The 21,118-nt window shown below is 48.2% G+C and overlaps 1 protein-coding gene across 6 annotated transcripts in view; it reads right to left on the bottom strand.

The window, feature by feature from the left end:
* Positions 1 to 21,118, bottom strand: part of LOC138285848 (uncharacterized) — a 322,964-nt gene that overhangs the window by 16,251 nt on the left and 285,595 nt on the right. For all 6 annotated transcript variants that reach the window (XM_069226294.1, XM_069226299.1, XM_069226298.1 and 3 more), the window contains one exon: positions 1,491 to 1,553. In XM_069226294.1, coding sequence (XP_069082395.1) covers positions 1,491 to 1,553 — 63 coding nt within the window. The remainder of the gene's footprint in view (positions 1 to 1,490; positions 1,554 to 21,118) is intronic.

The following is a 21,118-nucleotide window of genomic DNA, read 5'->3' on the forward strand; positions in this document are numbered from 1 at the left end:
CTGGTCACTCCTTAACCAATGAGGAAAACGCTAATGGTGGCAACCCCAAACACACACACACACTTTTACAGCACAACCTGGATGCCTTACTGCATACTATTCCAGAGTGCACTAGTCTAAGTGAAACACAAGCTGGCACAGGGATTATGCCCTGAGAGCAGTTTTCACACCTCATCAAGGTCACACACTGACAGGCAGCTGCTGGCAGGCCAATGCAAATTAGCCTCCAAGAGCTACAGGGGGGGAAAAGGTAACATTCTAAAGGTTACTTTTCATAAATAATTGATTATCTAACTCTACTTTGTTTCTTTTTTATAAATATTAAACAAATAGTGGTTGGATAATTTTTCTGGCTGGTCCCAAATAACAGAAATAATATTCCAATCTGTCAACTTATTTTCTCATTGGGCAGACAGAGCCTTCCACAATGAGAATTTCGTTTGGGAGCTTGCCCTTGCAGGGACAGGGTAACATTACATTTCTACATGCCTCACTTTTAAATATCACACACAGGGGTGGTTTAATATGTAACTTGGTAACTAGATAAGGGTGGCATATTAATATTTACCTTATTAATATTGATCTTTAAAAAAAGATTTATTTTGACAGGTCAGACTGCAGGTTTAAACTGCAGCAGTTAAGCTACATTGGTAGGCCTGAAGCTATGTTTTACTTGTCCCTCAAGTGGATGGCACAATATGTACTGCTGTACACAGGTGGCATTTAACTTTCCAGCCATGGGTGTGGTTTCTACACCATAAAGTGTGGTCTTACAGGAGAGTTCAATGTGCCGAAAAGGGATTAGCCAATTTTTATATGTTTTAGGGGCCATACACTGGGTACTAGACGGCAGTGCCCCAGTGTGCATAATCTACAAACCAGGAGTACAAGTCAGCAAAACAAATAGGGGATGACCCCACAAAAGGGTAATTTTCTCACATAAACCTTATCTGAAACTCTACTGTCAAAAATATTACCAAAATAGTAGGAAGCGTGTCAGTGGAGGTGTACACACGTCTGAGTTAATTCGCAAAATATTAATGAACATTACTTTGTCAGCACATCAATGCTTCAATTCCTCTTTTTAATATGGAGCTATAGTTGCTTGCTGTCAACAGTTATCTTTAAGTGCTCCACATTTTCCTATTCCCTTGGTGAGCAATGTTTTGAGCAGTTAGTTGCTGCATGTCTCATTGATTCTATGCTAATTCTAGGAGCAAGAATAAGTGAGTATTTTGCCAAATCTATCTGCAAAAATGATTGGCAAGCTGAGCTTTGATGACAATGACAAATAAAGTCCACAATTTGTCCACAAGTGTACAAATTGCTGATGCATTGTGCCTTGATTAGAAATCTAGTCCCCTAGGTCCATGATTGACATTTGCTACTAATCCACGTGAATACAGTTAGTGAACCATTTAGGTCCTCTGCTACCAACAAACACTGTTGTTATAATGTGATTCCTTAATCATGAATTGAGAAACACTTACCTTTTGGGGCCGGATGAATAATGTAGTCATATTCTGGGCTTAGTGGTGGCAGCTCTGCAAGTCCTATCAGGAAGGCAAAAGACATTGTTGGAAGTGCCATTCTCTTGCAATGACTGAAAAAAAGTCTGAATTGAAGAATATCTAAATTTAGCAAATCCAGGGACTTTAATGAAATTAAACTATTCATCATAAGGAATAACAAAAAGAATATCTAGCCAAATACACCATCCGCCAAGCATTTAAAGTGTTGTGGGCTCCTTTTACACTCTGCTTGGGCACACATATTTTAGCTTAGCTTAGGCCTGCGGCCTGTGCCCTTTCACCTACATATGTGCTCTGATTTCATTTATCAGTTGTATTCATTTTAGTTACCCTGTTTTCAGCGGGATGTTTTTATTTTCTAATCAGCTGTAACTTTGTGATTCTGCAAACACATTGTTATCATTATTTTGTGCACAACATTTCACTGTGTACCTCTGCCCAAGGCTGACAAGAACAGTACATGATAATCCAGCTAGCAATTGTCGCCACAAGAGTATGTAAACAGTCTGACACTTAGGCACAGGCCCTTGTCAGGCCTTTTCTTAGAACAGAAATATGTTTCTTATTAAAACACTGTACAGGCCAAGGGACAACAAGGAGGTCATTCCAGACAGGATTCCGTCCACGCTGCAACCCAGGAGATGGCGGGCAGACTCCTTTCTTTCAGGTAATGGGTGTGGGTGCTTCTCTCATGGACTAAGTACAGATAGATTGAGCCATCACTGCTGCGCTCTCGCTTAGGAGTTAGGGGTTAGAAAGAATATATATATATGTATGTTATTTCTATATGTTGGGAGGGTTTATTTTCTTCTCCCTGGTCACCGCCATTCTAATCCTGTTATGTCTCATTGCCCTAATAATTGCAGTTCATATATTTTATCATAGATTGTAGAGTTTTCAGAAAATATACTGAAAACCATCCTGCATCTCTTTCTTAGGCCTATGTGTGTGTATGAGACCTTTTGCTAACAAGAGAAAGGGATGAGACTTTTCGACCACAACTTCCCCATAGAAGCCACAGAGTGTCATGTTTCAGGCTGCCACAAATCACCTTCTCTTTCAGGTTTGGGTCAGGTTCCGCTAGCTAGCCGAAAGCGTTGGGCTGCCAAGACTGTGTGGGATTGACTCAGTCACCCACAAATAGTGGTGCTGCCGCCCCTAATCCAGCAGTCTTGTTCTGATAATGGGAATCCAATAGCACAAATGCATGCTCTTAAAAGTCACACACTTACATGGGAGTTCCAGCCCAAAGCGGAGCCTTGAACATTCTTAATATCCTTAGATTTAAGGCCTTCACTGAAAGGTAATCACGGACTCTAACAATTGGCAAAAAGGTACAGCTATATTTTGACCAGGAAAGGGCAGATGCATCGGAGGACAGCCACCTTCGTAGTTATACAGAAAAAAAATCTTTGCATTCTATCAATGTTGTCTAATTGGTCGATCAAATAAGGTCCTGGAACCAGTTTGGGGTGGTTCCCTTTCAAATTTATGTTTCAGACTGTAACACAGATGTAACCTATGATCGAAGTGATGGCTTTCATAGCAGGTAGTGATGATGTTGGCTCCAGGCAGAAGTGTCCAAAACATGAGCACAACAAAGTGTGAAGACTTTGCACCTGGCTATAATCAGTCTTCCTCAAAGAGCAATTAAGTAAAGGCAAAAGGGCCAGCCTAGGCCCTGCCTAGATAGACAGTTTTCTGAACAGAATCTGTTGACTTTCAAGGCTCCCCTACCACCCACCAATTGGCAGTTCTCTGAAAAAGTACTCCCTTGCTAAATTGTCCACACTTAACCCTTAAGGATGGCCTTGTGTCTGTCCTCGCTCACTTTAGTCTTATGATCTTCACCCTCTAGTTTTAGGAATGCACGCAATACACTTCACTGTCTGGGGATAACGAAAGCCATCCTCCATCTTGTTTGATGCTAAACAGGGGACCATCCATATTGGATATCACTGATCCCAGAAAACATACTTACATTGCACACACTCTCACTGTCATGCCTGTGCCATATATACACAATGTACACATGCCCTTGTCTCACACACACACACACACACACACACACACTCAGTGTCAGCATAAGTGTATGTGTGCCATACTGAAGCAAGTGGGGCCATACTCCTATCTGTCACAGAAAATAGGTCCAGTCAGGATAATTGTTTTTTTAACATTGGCAATGTAACACCCTTTATTCATGTCAACAACCAAGGATGTGCACAAAAGTCATATCTCAACAACAGAGAGCATGTTGGATGCACCCCACCAGGTAACATAACAATTTCTGGACCTTGGCATTACAAGCGACTGGCCCAGATCACAAGAAGAATGCTACATCACTGTGTTAGCTGGGTCGGTAAAATGCCAGATTACCAGTTTTACATGTAGGTTGGTCACTCAGAGCAGGAATACATGCCCATATACCTTTGATCTTTGGATTTGTGTGAGATGTGTATAGGATCCAGTTTCATCAAATACACATACTCGGGACTCCAGGGAACATTTCTAGGAAAGAATTATTAAATACATGTATGGAAAAAGAAACAAACATGATTTCTGACATCCCCATTTATTCCTGGTCTCAGACTCACACTTTTTTCAGAACATTTTACTGATGGATTTTGAAAAGATACAAAGTCCCAAAGAACAAAAATCCAAAAAGGCAACGGTTGTACTTAGTGATCTTACAGGTGACTGACAATTACATATGGGTAGGTGCAAAACAAGAGATATCTCAATTTATTGGATTAAGAACATACCACAAAATGTTTGAGCAGCAAATCTGAACATGAGGAACACTTATCAAGATTATTGTGTATAAAAGAACCTGCAGCATAATATCAAATACCGAACTCAAACATCAGAACTATTCAGAAAAGAAGAAGAAGAAAAAAAGAAATGGAAAGGAGGAAGAGAAAGACAGGTGGTCAGCCAGGAGAGAGAAAGGGCCTAAACCAAAGACAGGCATGTGATTATAGGAGAGAGAAAAGGGAAAGTAAAAAACAACAAAATCAGATCTCTTGTTCTGCACTGTGAGATGGTAGCAGTGAATGTGTGATATGGGAGTCGAGAGATTTCTACAGTTTCCATGAAACTCTAGGATTATCGGGCACCATCCTTAGAGCAGAATAAGTACTCCTCTGTAAAGTGACACAGGCCTACCAGATGTGGTAACAGACCTGGTTAAGCTACTTCCAGTCTAGAAGGATAACCTTCATAGCTATAGTCAGTGACAGGTCCAGGAGGGCCAAATCTAATTAGGAAAGCAAAGAAGTATGAGTAGGGACATAAGGTAGTAAGATAATAGTGGCAGAATCTAGTATAATGTCAGTAAGGAACGTTTTACATAGTTGAGTTTGGATATCCTTTAAAAAGAAAGATCATTTGCAGTCAAAAAACATATGCTACAGATCACAACGTTCCTTCTTACAGAACCAAAAATCTAATGTAATTTAAAGAGCTTCAAGATAGTCCAGTAAAGGTGGTGAGCAGTGAACAGCTTTGTTTGGGTTAGAGATGGGATTAGCTTATTAACAAGCAAGTACAGACATAACTTCTGGAAAATCAGGAAACATCCAAGGGGCAAGCTAACAGAACAGATTCTAAAGGGGACTGCCTCAAACTTAGAAAGTCTGTCCCTATTAAGGGAAATACTGAAAATGGTTCTATTGGTCAATTCGATGACTCCACATTAGGCAAATGGGGCAATATCCAATTGAATAAAAGCATAAATCAAGTTTGCAACATTGCCTTACTTTCCCAGGTTTGGTGAGACATTGGCCCTCATTAAAAATCTGGCGGTCTTAATACCTATAGACCTGCGGTGGGGGTCTCACCACCGACGGGTGAACGGTGAAGACCGCCAAATTATGAGTTCAGTGGTTTGGCCTAAGCCAAATCACCGATACTCCACCTGTCCTGCCACTTTTCCGCGGTCCGCCGGGCTGGAGGTGAGCACCTCCGGCCCGGCAGATGCCATAACACAGCTAGTAGTAGACCGCCAGCATTGTTCTGGCATTTGCACTGCCAGAAAAAGTTGTCAATCTTGTATCCCAGTGACAGGAATCTTCATTTCTGCATTTCTGTTGCTGGGATGCTCCTGCACACATACCTGCACACATGTACCTACATTCTACCACACACAAACAAACACCCCCCCACTCACCCATGCACTCGCATCACATACCCCCATTCATACTAACATACATACACAAACACCACACTCATGCACGCATTCACTCACCCTCCTCCTCCCTCCCAGCGCATACATACATTCATGCCCCCTCCAACCCATACATACATTCACACCCCCTCCCCCCTGCACCGCATACACGCACTTACCCTCTCTCCCTGTCCACTGACACACACATGCATCTGCTCTCCCCGTACACTCACACAAACACACACCCCCTCCAATGTCCAGTTATATACACATGCACAAGCATACACGCACTCACCCCTTCCATCTGCCTAATCGCACTCATGCACTCAATCGCTCACACACACGCACTCACACACTCACTCTCCTCTCCATCCACAAACACTCACACACACCCCACTCCATCGACAAACACTCACACACACCACTCACCCCATCCACAAACACTCCCACATGCAATCACGCACCCACAAACATCCCCCACTCCCCCTGCATTCACGACATTCACACACACACTCACACAAGCACACACACACACCTCCCCTGTAGGACGATCCACTTACTTTATCCATCGAGGAGGTCATTTGGGAGACGCGAGTCCCGGCGCTTCCACCGCCAGAAGTGTGACGCCATCAGGGCACCGCCACGCCGGATTATTTGTTGTTACATGGCGTGCGGCAAACTTTTGGCATGGCGGTGCCGGCAGTGGAACTGCCCACCACCAGCACAACTGGTGTAAGAATTCCACCCGATTTTGGGTGGAATTCTGAAATCAGTCGTAATAGGGCGGTCTTTCGACGCACGCAGCTTCAGCGATTTCACAAAAAGACTGCAAAGTCATAATGAGGGCCATTGTCTCTCCTCTCTGTGTGAATCTAGTAGTATAACAATTTTTACATCACTTGTTACAATGCACATTCCTTCTCATGGTACAAGATGATCTCCGCAGTTCACATGACAAAAGGGTCTGCCGCACAATGGCAATGTTTTACTTTCAGTCCTCAGTTCCTCATGTAACAATATCAAGGGCACTGGGAAAAAAAAGCTTACATATAATACAATACGGCTATTTAATATTCATGAGAAACAACCTGGTGGAAAAATTCATGTTAGAGAAAAAGAAATGATTCATCACTTTTATGGGGGCTGCAAATATGAAGACTTCAGGCCTAGTTATGCTAACACTAGAAATATAGTACATTAATATTGCCATTAAGAAAACACACATAATATGCTAAATTAAGGATTCAGCATTAATAATTTATCATCAGAATATGTCAAAGCATTTAATTAATAATTGCAATCTTTGTTAAAGCATCACATTATGTAAGACAGAGATGTGCATTTATTTTTCAGCACACATTTGTTTTCTACTAATAAATCATCTAAACATTAAAATCAATTAATTTCTACTAATAATAGTTGCTCTAATGATTAAACTACATTCCAACCTTGTTTAATCATGTTAGCACATTGTCATTTCTGGTAGGCACAATGTCCGCCATGAAATGTAAAACATGAATACTTTTAAAATACGTGTCAGTGCAGCCTTTTCTCTGTTAGGCTTTTAAACGTGAATGTAAATGTCACCAAATGCTGATGTCTGGTGCACTAAAAGAGTCACTAAAATGTACACTTCAACAGTGCTTCCGATTTGAGGAGTTGTTTCTCCTGAGCAATGCTGCAATCCTCCACTGAACTAAATAGTTCCATTACTGAAGACAAGGCACCAAGTTACAAGTGCTTGCATCCACTCCTGCTGGATGACGAATGGGGAAAAGATTGGATCTATGCCTATTAACGACAGATGGATGCCCTCACGCAGGGATGAAGACTCCAACGTCCAGAACCATGATGCTAAAAGCGTCACTGGCCTATAGTGGATACTGCCATATACCACAATGGAAATGAAGGACTTTTGAGCAGTAAGCCCTGCGTCATGCATCACAGTGCAGAAAGTTGATTTACTGCCTGGCTTCCGTCTCCTGCTTCAGAGCGAGGCGGGCAGGTAGCCTGGGACAGATAGCCCAGACTTAAATGCATCAGTTGGTGGAGTTACGATCGTTATGATCAAATTTCTAAACAAATCAATCTACTTTATATTTTTCCTAAAAATGTGTAGGACTTTCAGAGGAGCGCAGCCCCTCGGCCCTAAAGGAGAAACCACCCCTGCATCACTCCACCTAAGAACAATGATTAAAACAAACTTGAAATCTGCACCATGGCTAAATCATCATCAGACGTTGATAAAGATTCATTTAGAGTGTCTGATTACTTTAAATGGTTCCCATTACGACTTCTGACGGGAGATCTAGAAAGCACAAAGCGGTCCAAAAGGGCTGCCTTACTTAAGCAATTATTAATTCGGGACATTATATTTGCAGTCAAAAATGGCCATCAGAAATCCCCAAGCAGTTGTTGCTCCCATATGTTGTAAAAACGCTAACAGGAAATGTTGAAATCATTCACAATCTAAACACACTTGGTCATGGGGTTTCATACTCACAACTGGAAAAAAATGATACTGCTTTGTGTCTTCAGAAACTTGCTTCTACTTCAGATGAGCAAATTGTTCTTCCAACCAACAGTCAGCCTCATGTTTTCACTAACTTAGCATGGGATAACGTTAATGGGTTGGAAGAGACCCTTACTGGTAAGAGCACAACTCATTGAGTCAATGGTGTAGCTGTGCAGCCCAAGTTGTTTGTACCACAACCTTTTAAAGCATTGAGAAGCAAAAGCAAAAAACATTGACCACCACAAATACTGAAGAATTGTTCATGTATATTTCCAGTGAACGAGTTGGGCCTCAGCCATTAATGACAAGTACTGAAGTCATGCTTTGCCCAGTTAAAGCTCGCACAAAATAAGAGCATAATTGTAGTGGTCATGGATCAAGCTCTCTACGCAAAAGCAAATAGGATCGTATGGAAGCATAAAGCAATGTAGGTTATAATCGTTCTTCGAATGGGCACTTTTCACAGCATTTGCAATGTCATGTCCTTTCTTGGAAAACTCTTTTAAGATGCTGGCCTTCTCGACTTTTGCATTGAAGCAGACATGATAGCAGAAGGATCAGTAAGATCGTATGTACAATCGTGCAGTTCGAGTACACAAGTGCGTGTACGAAGCTATGTTAAGACTGGCTTGGTTGGAATTTATCCCCTGGGTGGAGAAGAATTACGAAGAGAACATTCAGGTAGTCTACTCCTTCACTGAGGATGTTATTGACTTTGCAGAAGACCTATGCCAACAGAGATTAGACAGCCTCTTGCAGAATGCAGCCTTTGTCAAATTAAAACAGCTTTGGGAGGTACTCCTGGAGCATCTTTGTCATGACAATGGAGAATTCTCTGCATTTTGGATGTTGTATGCGGATTATGTTGAAAATGTCTTGCTGGCTCTGCTGCGTGCTGCTCGAGTAGGAAATTGGCATTTAAATCTTACCGCCATAACCTCTATGATCCTATGGTGTTTTGCATATGACAGGATGAACTACACTTGATATCTTCCTGCATGCTATGCTGTATGACATTACTTGCAGTGAAACATCTAGAGATATACTGCAGCTTCATTAATGGATGCTTTTCAGATGTTAGTCCATTTAGACGAATTCAACCTCAAGCAGGTCAGATAAGGGAAATAGTTTGTAATAACAGATCAGATTTTACTCACACAGACCTTCATAAGTCACAAATTGAAAAAATTGAAGATAATGTTACGAGAGCTATCAGTCTGGTTCAAAGCTGGATAAACCTAATTGTTGGGCCACATGATCTCATTAGTCTCTCCATAGCAAAAAGGCACCTCAAGACATAGGCCCTCATTACGAGTTTGGCAGTCTTCGAGTAAGACTGCCATGTGAAATGGCGCCACCATACCGCCAGTGTTGGCAATATAGCGACTGCCGGATTACTAGTCACACAAAACACAAACCACCCCAAAACAGACACGAAATCAACACCGCCAGGCCAACCCACAGCGAAAGAGTGACTGTCCAATCGGCGGTCCCGCCATGCCGAGACCATTCCACCCGTCATATTTAGAGGCAGCGTCCAGCACAGCGGAACATGCACGGTGGAAACCGTATGCGGTTCGCACCGCGGCAGAACAAAAAGACACCGCCGAAAGTAGCCAACTCCAGTTCGAATATCCCACACCTGAAACTCATAGACATACTACACACACCTGCACACGCCACCAACACCCCCCCACACACACACCCACAATGCCTTGCGACAACTACGAGCAGCCACAGCCACACTCGACATGAAACACACCCCAAACACAACAAAAAAAATCACACAGCACACATTGCACAAATCAACACCACAGCACACCAGTACCCACAGCCAAATACCCCCACATCAGCACACACCTGGCACTGCACTCAACAGGCACACCACATACCCACGCCACAAAATGTCACACCAGAAGCACCCAGGGTTCACCGACAATGAGTTGCGGGTCCTGGTGGACGAGATCATCAGAGTCGAGCCACAGCTCATGGGAGTCCAGGTACAGCAAACATCAGTAGCCAAAAAGACGGAGTTATGGCAGAGGATCATCAACAGGGTCAACGCAGTTGGCACATACCCACGCACAAGGGAAGACATCAGGAACAGGTGGAAAGACCTCAGGGGGAAGGTCCGTTCCATGACACCCAGGCATCAGATAGCTAGCAACAAGACCGGCGGTGGCCCCCCAACTCCTCCCTTTCAGTTGACATCCTAGGAGGAGAAGGTCCTGGACATCATGCAACCCGAGGGCCTGACTGGCATCAGCGGAGTGCTCGACTCTGGTAAGTCATCAATACCCTCCAAGCACCAACCACCCCTGCCCAGCATGCCTCCCCACCACCCACCACTCTCCAACCTACTACAATCCACCCCATTGCCCTCGTCCCAAACACTCCACGCCCCTCCTCTGCATGCCACACCAAAGCACTCCTACCATCCCTACTCACACACTCCTAATGCACAGATGCAACCACAATGTGAAGAACCACAGCTCCCACAATCCAGCACAACCCACATAGCAACACACCACAGACCCCCTGCACAGTGGAATATCTACATGGACAACCATACTACAGCCTATACCTACTGGCTGCCATGACTTCATCCCAACACATGGCAATGACAGCAATGCCAACCAACATCCACAACCCCTCATGCCACATGGAAACCATTGTACAAACCCCTACACCAAATCAATGTCTGCAGTGCAGCAGCTGTCATTGCTATCACTGGGAAGCAATTTGAGCCACTGCATGCATCACAACAGAGACTAACAACTACACTCACACAACTAACATCTACTGTTTCCATCCACAGGTCCCCCTGCCACTGACACCCTCCCCAGGATGAAGGACCCACTGATTGTCTGGATGGGGACAACTTGCCTGTGCAATCTGGGGCCACTGGAGAGTCCACCAATGGCAGAGCCACCCTGGACACCCCTACCCATGTGGCAACAACACCACAGCCACCACGGCCACCCCCTGAACCCTAAACCTGTGCCCCAGGGACCTCACAATCAGAGGTGTGCCCCATAGCACAGGGGCCACTGTCAAGGGCAAACACCACAGACAAGGACGGCCCGGCTGCTACTGGGAGTAGGCACACTGTGCCAGGGGCACAGGCACAGGGGGCCAAGGGTAGTGGGAGGGGAACCATGGTCCAAGGCTTGGAACAGCCAAACCAACAGACTGCCCAGAAGGCCCTCAACCAAGTCTTGGGTGTATACCAGCAGACCCAGGACACAGTGGCCCAGATCCTCGCTACCGTGCAGGAGACCCAACGGCTGCAGGGGAAATACCATCAGGAGGCCAAGCAACAGTGGCAGGCCCACAATACCACCTTGACTTCCCTATCAGGGGTGCTCAAGGACCTGACCACTGTCATGGGTGAGTCTACAACCCACCAGCAGGCCCCATACCACTGGCCACATCCCATTAGGGCCCTTCATGTCAGCAGCAGATAGTGGCATGGAGGCCCCGCCATAGGACTCACAGGACACCAACACCCCTTCCCCTGTAGCTGAGGAACCCCCACGCAAGCGAGGACGTCCAACTAGACATCCAGCCCGACATGATGCCCAGACCACGACCACTGCCAGGAAGTGACCCTCTCCTGAACATTCTTCCTTGTGTGTGACTGAGACACCTTGTCGACTATCCACTCTCATATCTCCATTTACCCATGGCCAGGAGACTAGACCTGGACTACCCACAGCTGGCCTCACGGCTCTGATGATCTCAGCTGCCATGACCTCACTCATCACCCCTTGCACTTGGCCATCCTAAATAAACCCCAATTGAGCACAGTTAATGCCTGCGTCTTTATTTGCCATTAGTACGAATGGAACTACCAAAACACGTGCAACTGGCAACCCATCGCCAAGCAGATGCATGGGAGAAGCAAAATGCAGAGAGGCCGATAGTGGAGCAGCCAGTGGCTGGAAATATGTGTCAAGGTAGGCAACAGGCCAGGCAGGGACCAGAGTACGCCACTACAATGTCCTGAAAATAGAGCAAGAAAGGGATTACAATCACTGTAGGAGTCACAGATGCCAACTCAACACAAATGCACTGTAAGAACAGGTATCCAAGGCAGATATGCCAGTCCAGTCCACAACCATATGTCCAGTACCAATGTACAAAAAAACCACATACCAATCCTATGGTCCCACCCGCACAGCACCCAGCACGAGACCTAAGCCCATAGCCACTGCCACCAACAACAATGTAGCGCTGCCACACAGTGTTGACTCCCAGAATAGATACTGCATAGATACAACAACCCTGTGTGGCACACACATAGCACTTGAACTGGAAGCTCAGGTAACATTTTACATACACGTTGATAGAACTAGTGCACCAGCACAACAGCTGCCTAACTATAGGCCTGACCTGTACACTGTGACTACTTAAGTCAAGGGGCACATGTGACACCCCACCAACCCTCCCAGAGGCAGAGCTGCAACCAATACCATCAGTGGTCACAGACAACAGGTGGTAGCAGGGACAAGGCAGACTGTTGTAGAGGACACATACCAGACACATGACACATACCTGCATCTCAGCGGAAGTAATGTATAATCAGCTCCGCCCTGGAGTCAGCTGCATCCTCATCATCCTCCTCTTCATCATTCCCCTTGTCCTCTTCATCAGCCACTGGTACAGCTACCGCCTCCACTGCATCCAGCAATGGGATCTGATGCCTCAGGGCCAGATTATGCAGCATACAGCAGGCCACAATAATCTGGCATACCTTCTGTGGTTTGTAAAGCAGGGCACCCCCGGAGACATGCAGACACCGGAACCTGGTCTTCAGCAGGCCGAAGCACCTCTCAATGACCCGTCTTGTATGACTGTGGGCCTCATTGTAACAGTCCTCTGCAGCTGAAGTTGGATGCCTCAGGGGTGTCAGGAGCCAAGGCAGGTTGGGAAAGCCAGAGTCACCTGTGTGCACAGAGGTAAGAGGCATGTCAAGACCAGGAGGGTGATAGGGCAGGGACACAAGGGTGCAGCGAGCTGAGGGGCACACATATGCAGGGGTACATACTGATGAGCCAGGCCCGGTCCCTCTGGAGTGGTGCCTTCATGTGTGGGACGCTGCTGTTCCACGGGATGAAGGAATCATGCACAGAGCCTGGGTACCTGGCTGTCACCTGGGAGATGTACTGGTCCGCGAGACACACCACCTGCACATTGACCAAATTAAATTTTTTGCAGTTCCTATAGATCTATTCACTCCTCCTGGGTGGCACCAGGGCAATGTAGTGCCATCAACGGCCCCAATGACATGTGGAACGTGTGCCACATTGTAGAACACAGCCTTGACAGTGGGCAATTCTGCATGTTGAGGGAACTGGATGTAGCTGCCCAGATGTTTGAGCAGGGCACTAGTACATCAATCAGGATGTTGCTAAACATGTGCTGCAACATCCCAGCTTCTATGCCCACTGTGACCTTGAAAGAGCCTGAGGCAAGGTAGTGGAGGACTGACAACACCTTCACTTTGGGAGGGATGGCATTGGGATGACGAATGGCAGGCAACAGATCCGGCTCCAACTGGGCCACCAGTTCAGGCGATAGGTCTGAATTACGTGATGCTCCTCCAGGGTGGCAAGGTCGACTAGGGGCCTGTACATTGGTGCATTTCTCATCCTCAACCTTACATCATACCTGGGAACAGGAGAGAGTTGGAATTATGTCATGCACCATAGACTGTGTTGACGGTGTTGATGTGGCCGCAAGTCAGCAAACGTCACCCATGACGCACTAACTTTCACACACATTACACATTGGACATGTAAAATGGCAGCCGCCTGTCTGCATGCATGGGACAGGTGGAAGTGAGATCATCCCACCGGAGTAACACGTCATGGCGGTAGGCAGTCTCGACCGCTGTGCAACTCATCATTGGTTAACACTGTTGCCTATGGGAGGCAGGAGCCAATGGTGATCGCCGCCGGCGGTGACGGTGATGTCCGCGGCTGCTGTGACCACCATTGCATGTGCTCATGCTCACTTGACTCCTGAACCTCGTGCACTGAAGATCTCCACTGCGTGTGCTGCTGTGTTCTGACTCTGATAGCCAAGATGCCATGTCCTGCAGGAGACAGGGCCCCAGCCTTCACCCTGGAAGAGTTGGAGTGGCTCGTGGACGTGGTCCTGCCCCTGTATGGACAGTTGTAATGGGCACCAGAGCAGCAGGTGCGCCAAATTTCATTGCCCTGTATGTGATTTGTGTGCATGGGGGGCCTTGGTAGGTGGCAGTGTGTATGGAGCATGGACATGGTTGAGGGGCCTAAGGCTACGTTGGGTGACGACGTGTGGGTTTGGAAGTGTGATGTGTGCTGTCCACTGCTATCCCTGTGATGCCACTCTACATGACCGTGTCCTTCTGTCTGTGTCACCCATGCAGGTCAGCGCCCATCAGAAGAAGGGGATTTGGCGTGCCATCGCCAAGCAAGTGTGGACCCTGGGGGTCCATGCCCGGTGGAGCACCCACTTCAGAAAGCAGTGGGAGGACCTGAGACGATGGGCCCGGAAGACCACAGAGGGCCAGGTGGGGATGTACTCCCAACGAGGGAGGGGTGCCCTTCAGACCCTGACCCCCCTAATGGCCCGCATGTTGGTGGTGGCGGCCTACCCTGAGGTGGATGGGCACTTAAGGGCAGAAGAGCAACCACATGGGGTAAGTACTCACTCTCACTTGAAACATGTGTTTACATGGTGGCTTTTCCATGGTGGCTCTGGGTGGGCACCATTGGGTAGCTGTGGCGTGGGTGCTAGGTACAATGATGTCCACTATGGGGAGTGTCCATCTGGGCAGGATTGGCATCACAGGTGTGGGTAATGCCATGCAGTCAGTGGTAGAGGGGCAGACTCCTCCAATATTGAAACTGTGTGGCCACCTACTAGCTAGCTGTGCTTGCCAGCTCATGGCAACAGGATGATTGGACCTGGGCTGTCAGGCCATTGTGATTGGTCCTTGCCAACCACTGTGCCAGGGGTGAATCCAGGGACCTCAATCAGCTGGCAGGCACTGCATGTGTAGTGGGGTGGGTGCACCAAGTGGTCACAGTGCTACTTGTCAATAGACAAGTAGGCCTTCCAACTAGCCGTGCAGGATTCTGTTGGGTGTGCAGTCCTTTACATGCCTGTCTCAATGGCCATGGGTAGTGGGCAGGTATGCCACTCCTCATGTACATGTCTGCATCAGTCAGACCATCAGCGGTTGACATGTGTATTGTTGCGGTTTCCTCCATGGTGTTCCCAAGTTGTAGGATGAGTCGGGGTGGGCATAGTGTATCATGGCATGGCATCAAATGCTGATGTTCTACCCTGTGTCACTGTTGTGCTGGCATTGACCCATTGCACCGTCTCTCTCTCTCTCCCTCCCTGTCCTCCTCTGTCTTTGTGTGCATCAGCATCATCTGGCGAAGGAAAAGGGGCACCAGCGAGTGGGCAAGCTGCAACGGGACACAGGCGGCTGACACCAGCATAGACGAGGGGACCAGTGGGGCGGAGGGTGAGGGGAGTGCCACGGGAGAGACCTGATCGACCACTACATCTTCTGATTCATCCTCAGATGGGCGCTTCCTGGCGATGGCAGACCCATCTGGGACCATCCCAGCACTATCCTTGTCCGCCACCCCCCTTACCAGCACCGCCCTCCCTGTAGCTCCCCACCCAGTTGCCACCCAGTTGCCTGTGCCCGCTCACCCAAGAGGGTGGGCATCTTCTTCTCCGCAGGCACCTCTGCTCCTGCCCAAGTCAGCCTTGCTGCCCTCAATGAGGAGGCTATTGACCTCCAGAGGTCCATCTCTGTGGGGCAGACAATTTTTGTGAAGGCCATCCAGGGACTGGCATCCCAGATGCAACACTGCAATGCGCTCCTGGACGGCATTCACGGTGCCTTGTCTGGCCCTCAAAGATTGTTTCAGTTTCTGGCCTCCTCCTTGATGGCAGCCAGTGTCCCTTCTACTTCCGTCCCTCCTCCAGCTACCTGTTCCCATACCCACATCCCTCTCCCCTCCAAGGCACACCTGCTGACCCACAGGCATCCACATCAACAGACACGGTATGCAAGGACAGACATAAGCACCACAAACGCCACCACCGCCATGCACACATTCAACAGACACATGCAGACATGACAAAATCCACACTCTGCACCGACTCCCCCACCACCTCCCCCTCACAGTCAGTACACCACTCACACCTGCAGTCAGCACCACATCAGTCACTGAGCCTGCCACATGTGCCCGCACTGCCACTGTCACCACATTCTCTGACCTCCATTCATTCACCTCATACACCACTGGCGCAGACACCACAACTGTCAACACACCGACATGCAGCACATCCACCCTACCTGCAGACACCACCCCAACATACACTCACACTACCACCGCCTGTCCCTGCATCTCCTGCCCACCTCCTCCCAGTACATCTAAACGCCCGCACTCACCCACCCAACAGTCCCCAGCACACATATATCATCCACCTGCACCCAAGGCACCTACACGTACACACCTCACAACCATACCCACTCCCTCCATTCCCAAATGTCCTTCCCTTGACCTCCCTTGTGTCCCCAACGTTTCCTCAAAGATTTTTCCCTGTACCCCGATACTGACCCAATCCCTGTTCCCCCAAGCGCCCTGCAATCCTTCCAATGCTCCTGTGTAGGAAGTTGGCTCTGTATGTGCTATTTCAAAGTAAGGAATAGCATGCACAGAGTCCAAGGGTTCCCCTTAGAGGTAAAATAGTGGTAAAAATAGATAATACTAATGCTCTATTTTGTGGTAGTGTGGTCGAGCAGTAGGCTTATCCAAGGAGTAGTGTTAAGCATTTGTTGTACATACACATAGACAATAAATGAGGTACACACACTCAGAGACAAATCCAGCCAATAGGTTTTTATATAGAAAAATATCTTTTCTTAGTTTATTTTAAGAACCACAGGTTCAAATTCTACATGTAATATCTCATTCGAAAGGTATTGCAGGTAAGTACTTTAGGAACTTCAAATCATCAAAATTGCATGTATACTTTTCAAGTTATTCACAAATAGCTGTTTTAAAAGTGGACACTTAGTGCAATTTTCACAGTTCCTAGGGGAGGTAAGTATTTGTTAGGTTAACCAGGTAAGTAAGACACTTACAGGGCTTAGTTCTTGGTCCAAGGTAGCCCACCGTTGGGGGTTCAGAGCAACCCCAAAGTCACCACACCAGCAGCTCAGGGCCGGTCAGGTGCAGAGTTCAAAGTGGTGCCCAAAACACATAGGCTAGAATGGAGAGAAGGGGGTGCCCCGGTTCCGGTCTGCTTGCAGGTAAGTACCCGCGTCTTCGGAGGGCAGACCAGGGGGGTTTTGTAGGGCACCGGGGGGGACACAAGTCCACACAGAAATTTCACCCTCAGCAGCGCGGGGGCGGCCGGGTGCAGTGTAGGAACAGGCGTCGGGTTCGCAATGTTAGTCTATGAGAGATCTCGGGATCTCTTCAGCGCTGCAGGCAGGCAAGGGGGGGATTCCTCGGGGAAACCTCCACTTGGGCAAGGGCGAGGGACTCCTGGGGGTCACTTCTCCAGTGAAAGTCCGGTCCTTCAGGTCCTGGGGGCTGCGGGTGCAGGGTCTCTCCCAGGCGTCGGGACTTTAGGTTCAAAGAGTCGCGGTCAGGGGAAGCCTCGGGATTCCCTCTGCAGGCGGCGCTGTGGGGGCTCAGGGGGGACAGGTTTTGGTACTCACAGTATCAGAGTAGTCCTGGGGTCCCTCCTGAGGTGTTGGATCGCCACCAGCCGAGTCGGGGTCGCCGGGTGCAGTGTTGCAAGTCTCACGCTTCTTGCGGGGAGCTTGCAGGGTTCTTTAAAGCTGCTGGAAACCAAGTTGCAGCTTTTCTTGGAGCAGGTCCGCTGTCCTCGGGAGTTTCTTGTCTTTTCGAAGCAGGGGCAGTCCTCAGAGGATGTCGAGGTCGCTGGTCCCTTTGGGAGGCGTCGCTGGAGCAGGATCTTTGGAAGGCAGGAGACAGGCCGGTGAGTTTCTGGAGCCAAGGCAGTTGTCGTCTTCTGGTCTTCCTCTGCAGGGGTTTTCAGCTAGGCAGTCCTTCTTCTTGTAGTTGCAGGAATCTAATTTTCTAGGGTTCAGGGTAGCCCTTAAATACTAAATTTAAGGGCGTGTTTAGGTCTGGGGGGTTAGTAGCCAATGGCTACTAGCCCTGAGGGTGGGTACACCCTCTTTGTGCCTCCTCCCAAGGGGAGGGGGTCACAATCCTAACCCTATTGGGGGAATCCTCCATCTGCAAGATGGAGGATTTCTAAAAGTTAGAGTCACTTCAGCTCAGGACACCTTAGGGGCTGTCCTGACTGGCCAGTGACTCCTCCTTGTTTTTCTCATTATTTTCTCCGGCCTTGCCGCCAAAAGTGGGGCCTGGCCGGAGGGGGCGGGCAACTCCACTAGCTGGAGTGTCCTGCTGGGTTGGCACAAAGGAGGTGAGCCTTTGAGGCTCACCGCCAGGTGTGACAATTCCTGCCTGGGGGAGGTGTTAGCATCTCCACCCAGTGCAGGCTTTGTTACTGGCCTCAGAGTGACAAAGGCACTCTCCCCATGGGGCCAGCAACATGTCTCGGTTTGTGGCAGGCTGCTAAAACTAGTCAGCCTACACAGATAGTCGGTTAAGTTTCAGGGGGCACCTCTAAGGTGCCCTCTGGGGTGTATTTTACAATAAAATGTACACTGGCATCAGTGTGCATTTATTGTGCTGAGAAGTTTGATACCAAACTTCCCAGTTTTCAGTGTAGCCATTATGGTGCTGTGGAGTTCGTGTAAAACAGACTCCCAGACCATATACTCTTATGGCTACCCTGCACTTACAATGTCTAAGGTTTTGTTTAGACACTGTAGGGGCACAGTGCTCATGCACTGGTACCCTCACCTATGGTATAGTGCACCCTGCCTTAGGGCTGTAAGGCCTGCTAGAGGGGTGTCTTACCTATACTGCATAGGCAGTGAGAGGCTGGCATGGCACCCTGAGGGGAGTGCCATGTCGACTTACTCATTTTGTTCTCACTAGCACACACAGGCTTGTAAGCAGTGTGTCTGTGCTGAGTGAGGGGTCTCTAGGGTGGCATAAGACATGCTGCAGCCCTTAGAGACCTTCCTTGGCATCAGGGCCCTTGGTACTAGAAGTACCAGTTACAAGGGACTTATCTGAATGCCAGGGTGTGCCAATTGTGGATACAATGGTACATTTTAGGTGAAGGAACACTGGTGCTGGGGCCTGGTTAGCAGGGTCCCAGCACACTTCTCAGTCAAGTCAGCATCAGTATCAGGCAAAAAGTGGGGGGTAACTGCAACAGGGAGCCATTTCTTTACACAAGCCCCCCCCAGCCCACAGGCCAGGAGACTCAGCCCAAGCTGGGAGAGTCTTCCTAGTCTGTCAGGCGAGGAAGAGTAGGAGAAATAGGCTGGTTAGTTGCAGGGCCTACTCTGCCTTACATCCTTCTGTTCAGGTCATTCCCTTTGGGGAACTGACCCACTTCCACAGTGATAGGACCTAGTCTGAATTGCCTCTTGTCTGCCTCTTCAATGTCTCCACCCATTCTTTTTATTTTGGGTTTAGAGGTATCCACCTCTGCTAATCTTATCTTGGCCAGGGTTACCCCTAGCTTACCCAGAGAGGTTACCCAGAGCTGGAGTAACCCCACCATGACCAATAGGGTCAGGGGGCCTAACTTGCTATTTGGCATGGGGTCAGACCACCATGCTAAGGATAGTGCAGCCATAAAGGCTAACACCCAGCAGAGGCCACTGACAGCTGTCAGTGCCCAGAACCACACCTTTAGCTCTTCACCTAAAAGGGAAGGGGCTAAGTTACAGGCTTCTTTGGGTTCAGGTTGCCTGTCTGCTGTATTGGAGTGGGGGGTTACCACATCTTGTAGTAAACACCCTTCTTCCACTCTTTCTTCTGTTAGCTGAGGAGCCACCCACTCAGGTTTAACGGTTGCCTGACTAGCCAGGACTTCTTGTGGGTCAGGTTGGACTTTATCAGGGCCATTTTTGGAGTTCTCCCCTACTGGAGCAGAATCTCCTTGGCTTGCTGTAACCTTGGCTAAAGGTTGTCCACCCCTCCTACTCTGTTTTCTTTTCTTCTTCTTCTGGGGCCTGCTTGCATTTACTGCACAGGCAGGATTTCCAGAATCCTTGGGAGAGGACTGGCACTGGACCAGTTCCTCTCTTGGGCTCTGACTAACCGCTGGGCAGTCATTTCCAAGGAGACAATCAAGGGGGAGGTCTGTACTGACTACTACCCTTCTCCAGCTAAGAGTGCCACCCACTTCTATGGGCACTAAAGCCACAGGCCTCTTAGTGACCCTGTCTAGGCTAACTCTTACCCTGGCAGTCTCACCTGGGATGTACTGGTTTGAGAGCACCAGCCTGTCATGCACAATAGTGTGACTGGCACAAGTGTCTCTCAGGGCAGTGGTTGGGATTCCATTCACCAGTAGGTGGTGGAAGTGTCTACTTCCCTCTGGAATCTCCAACTCACCTGTTGGGCCCTGTTTCCAGTTGAAGGCTAGGAAGACCTCCTCATCTGAGGAGTCATCTCCCATGGCTACACTGGTTACCCCAGGAATTTTGTTCTGGGGTTTGTTTTTGGGACAAGAAGTGTCCTTGGTGTGGTGCCCAGACTGTTTACAGTTGTGGCACCATGCCTTAGTGGCATCCCAGTTCTTACCCTGGTACCCACCTTTGTTTTGGGTTGTGTCTTGGGGCCCACCCACCTGTTCTGGTTTTTGGGGGCCTACAGAGGACTCTTTTTCTTTGTTTCTAGTGTCACCCACTTTCTCCTGGGGAGTTTTTGTAACCCCTTTCTTTTGGTCACCCCCAGTGGAAGTTTTGGTTACCCTAGT

The sequence above is a fragment of the Pleurodeles waltl genome, chromosome 3_1 (assembly GCF_031143425.1).
Source record: "Pleurodeles waltl isolate 20211129_DDA chromosome 3_1, aPleWal1.hap1.20221129, whole genome shotgun sequence".
In the NCBI taxonomy this organism is placed as follows: Eukaryota; Metazoa; Chordata; class Amphibia; order Caudata; family Salamandridae; genus Pleurodeles; species Pleurodeles waltl.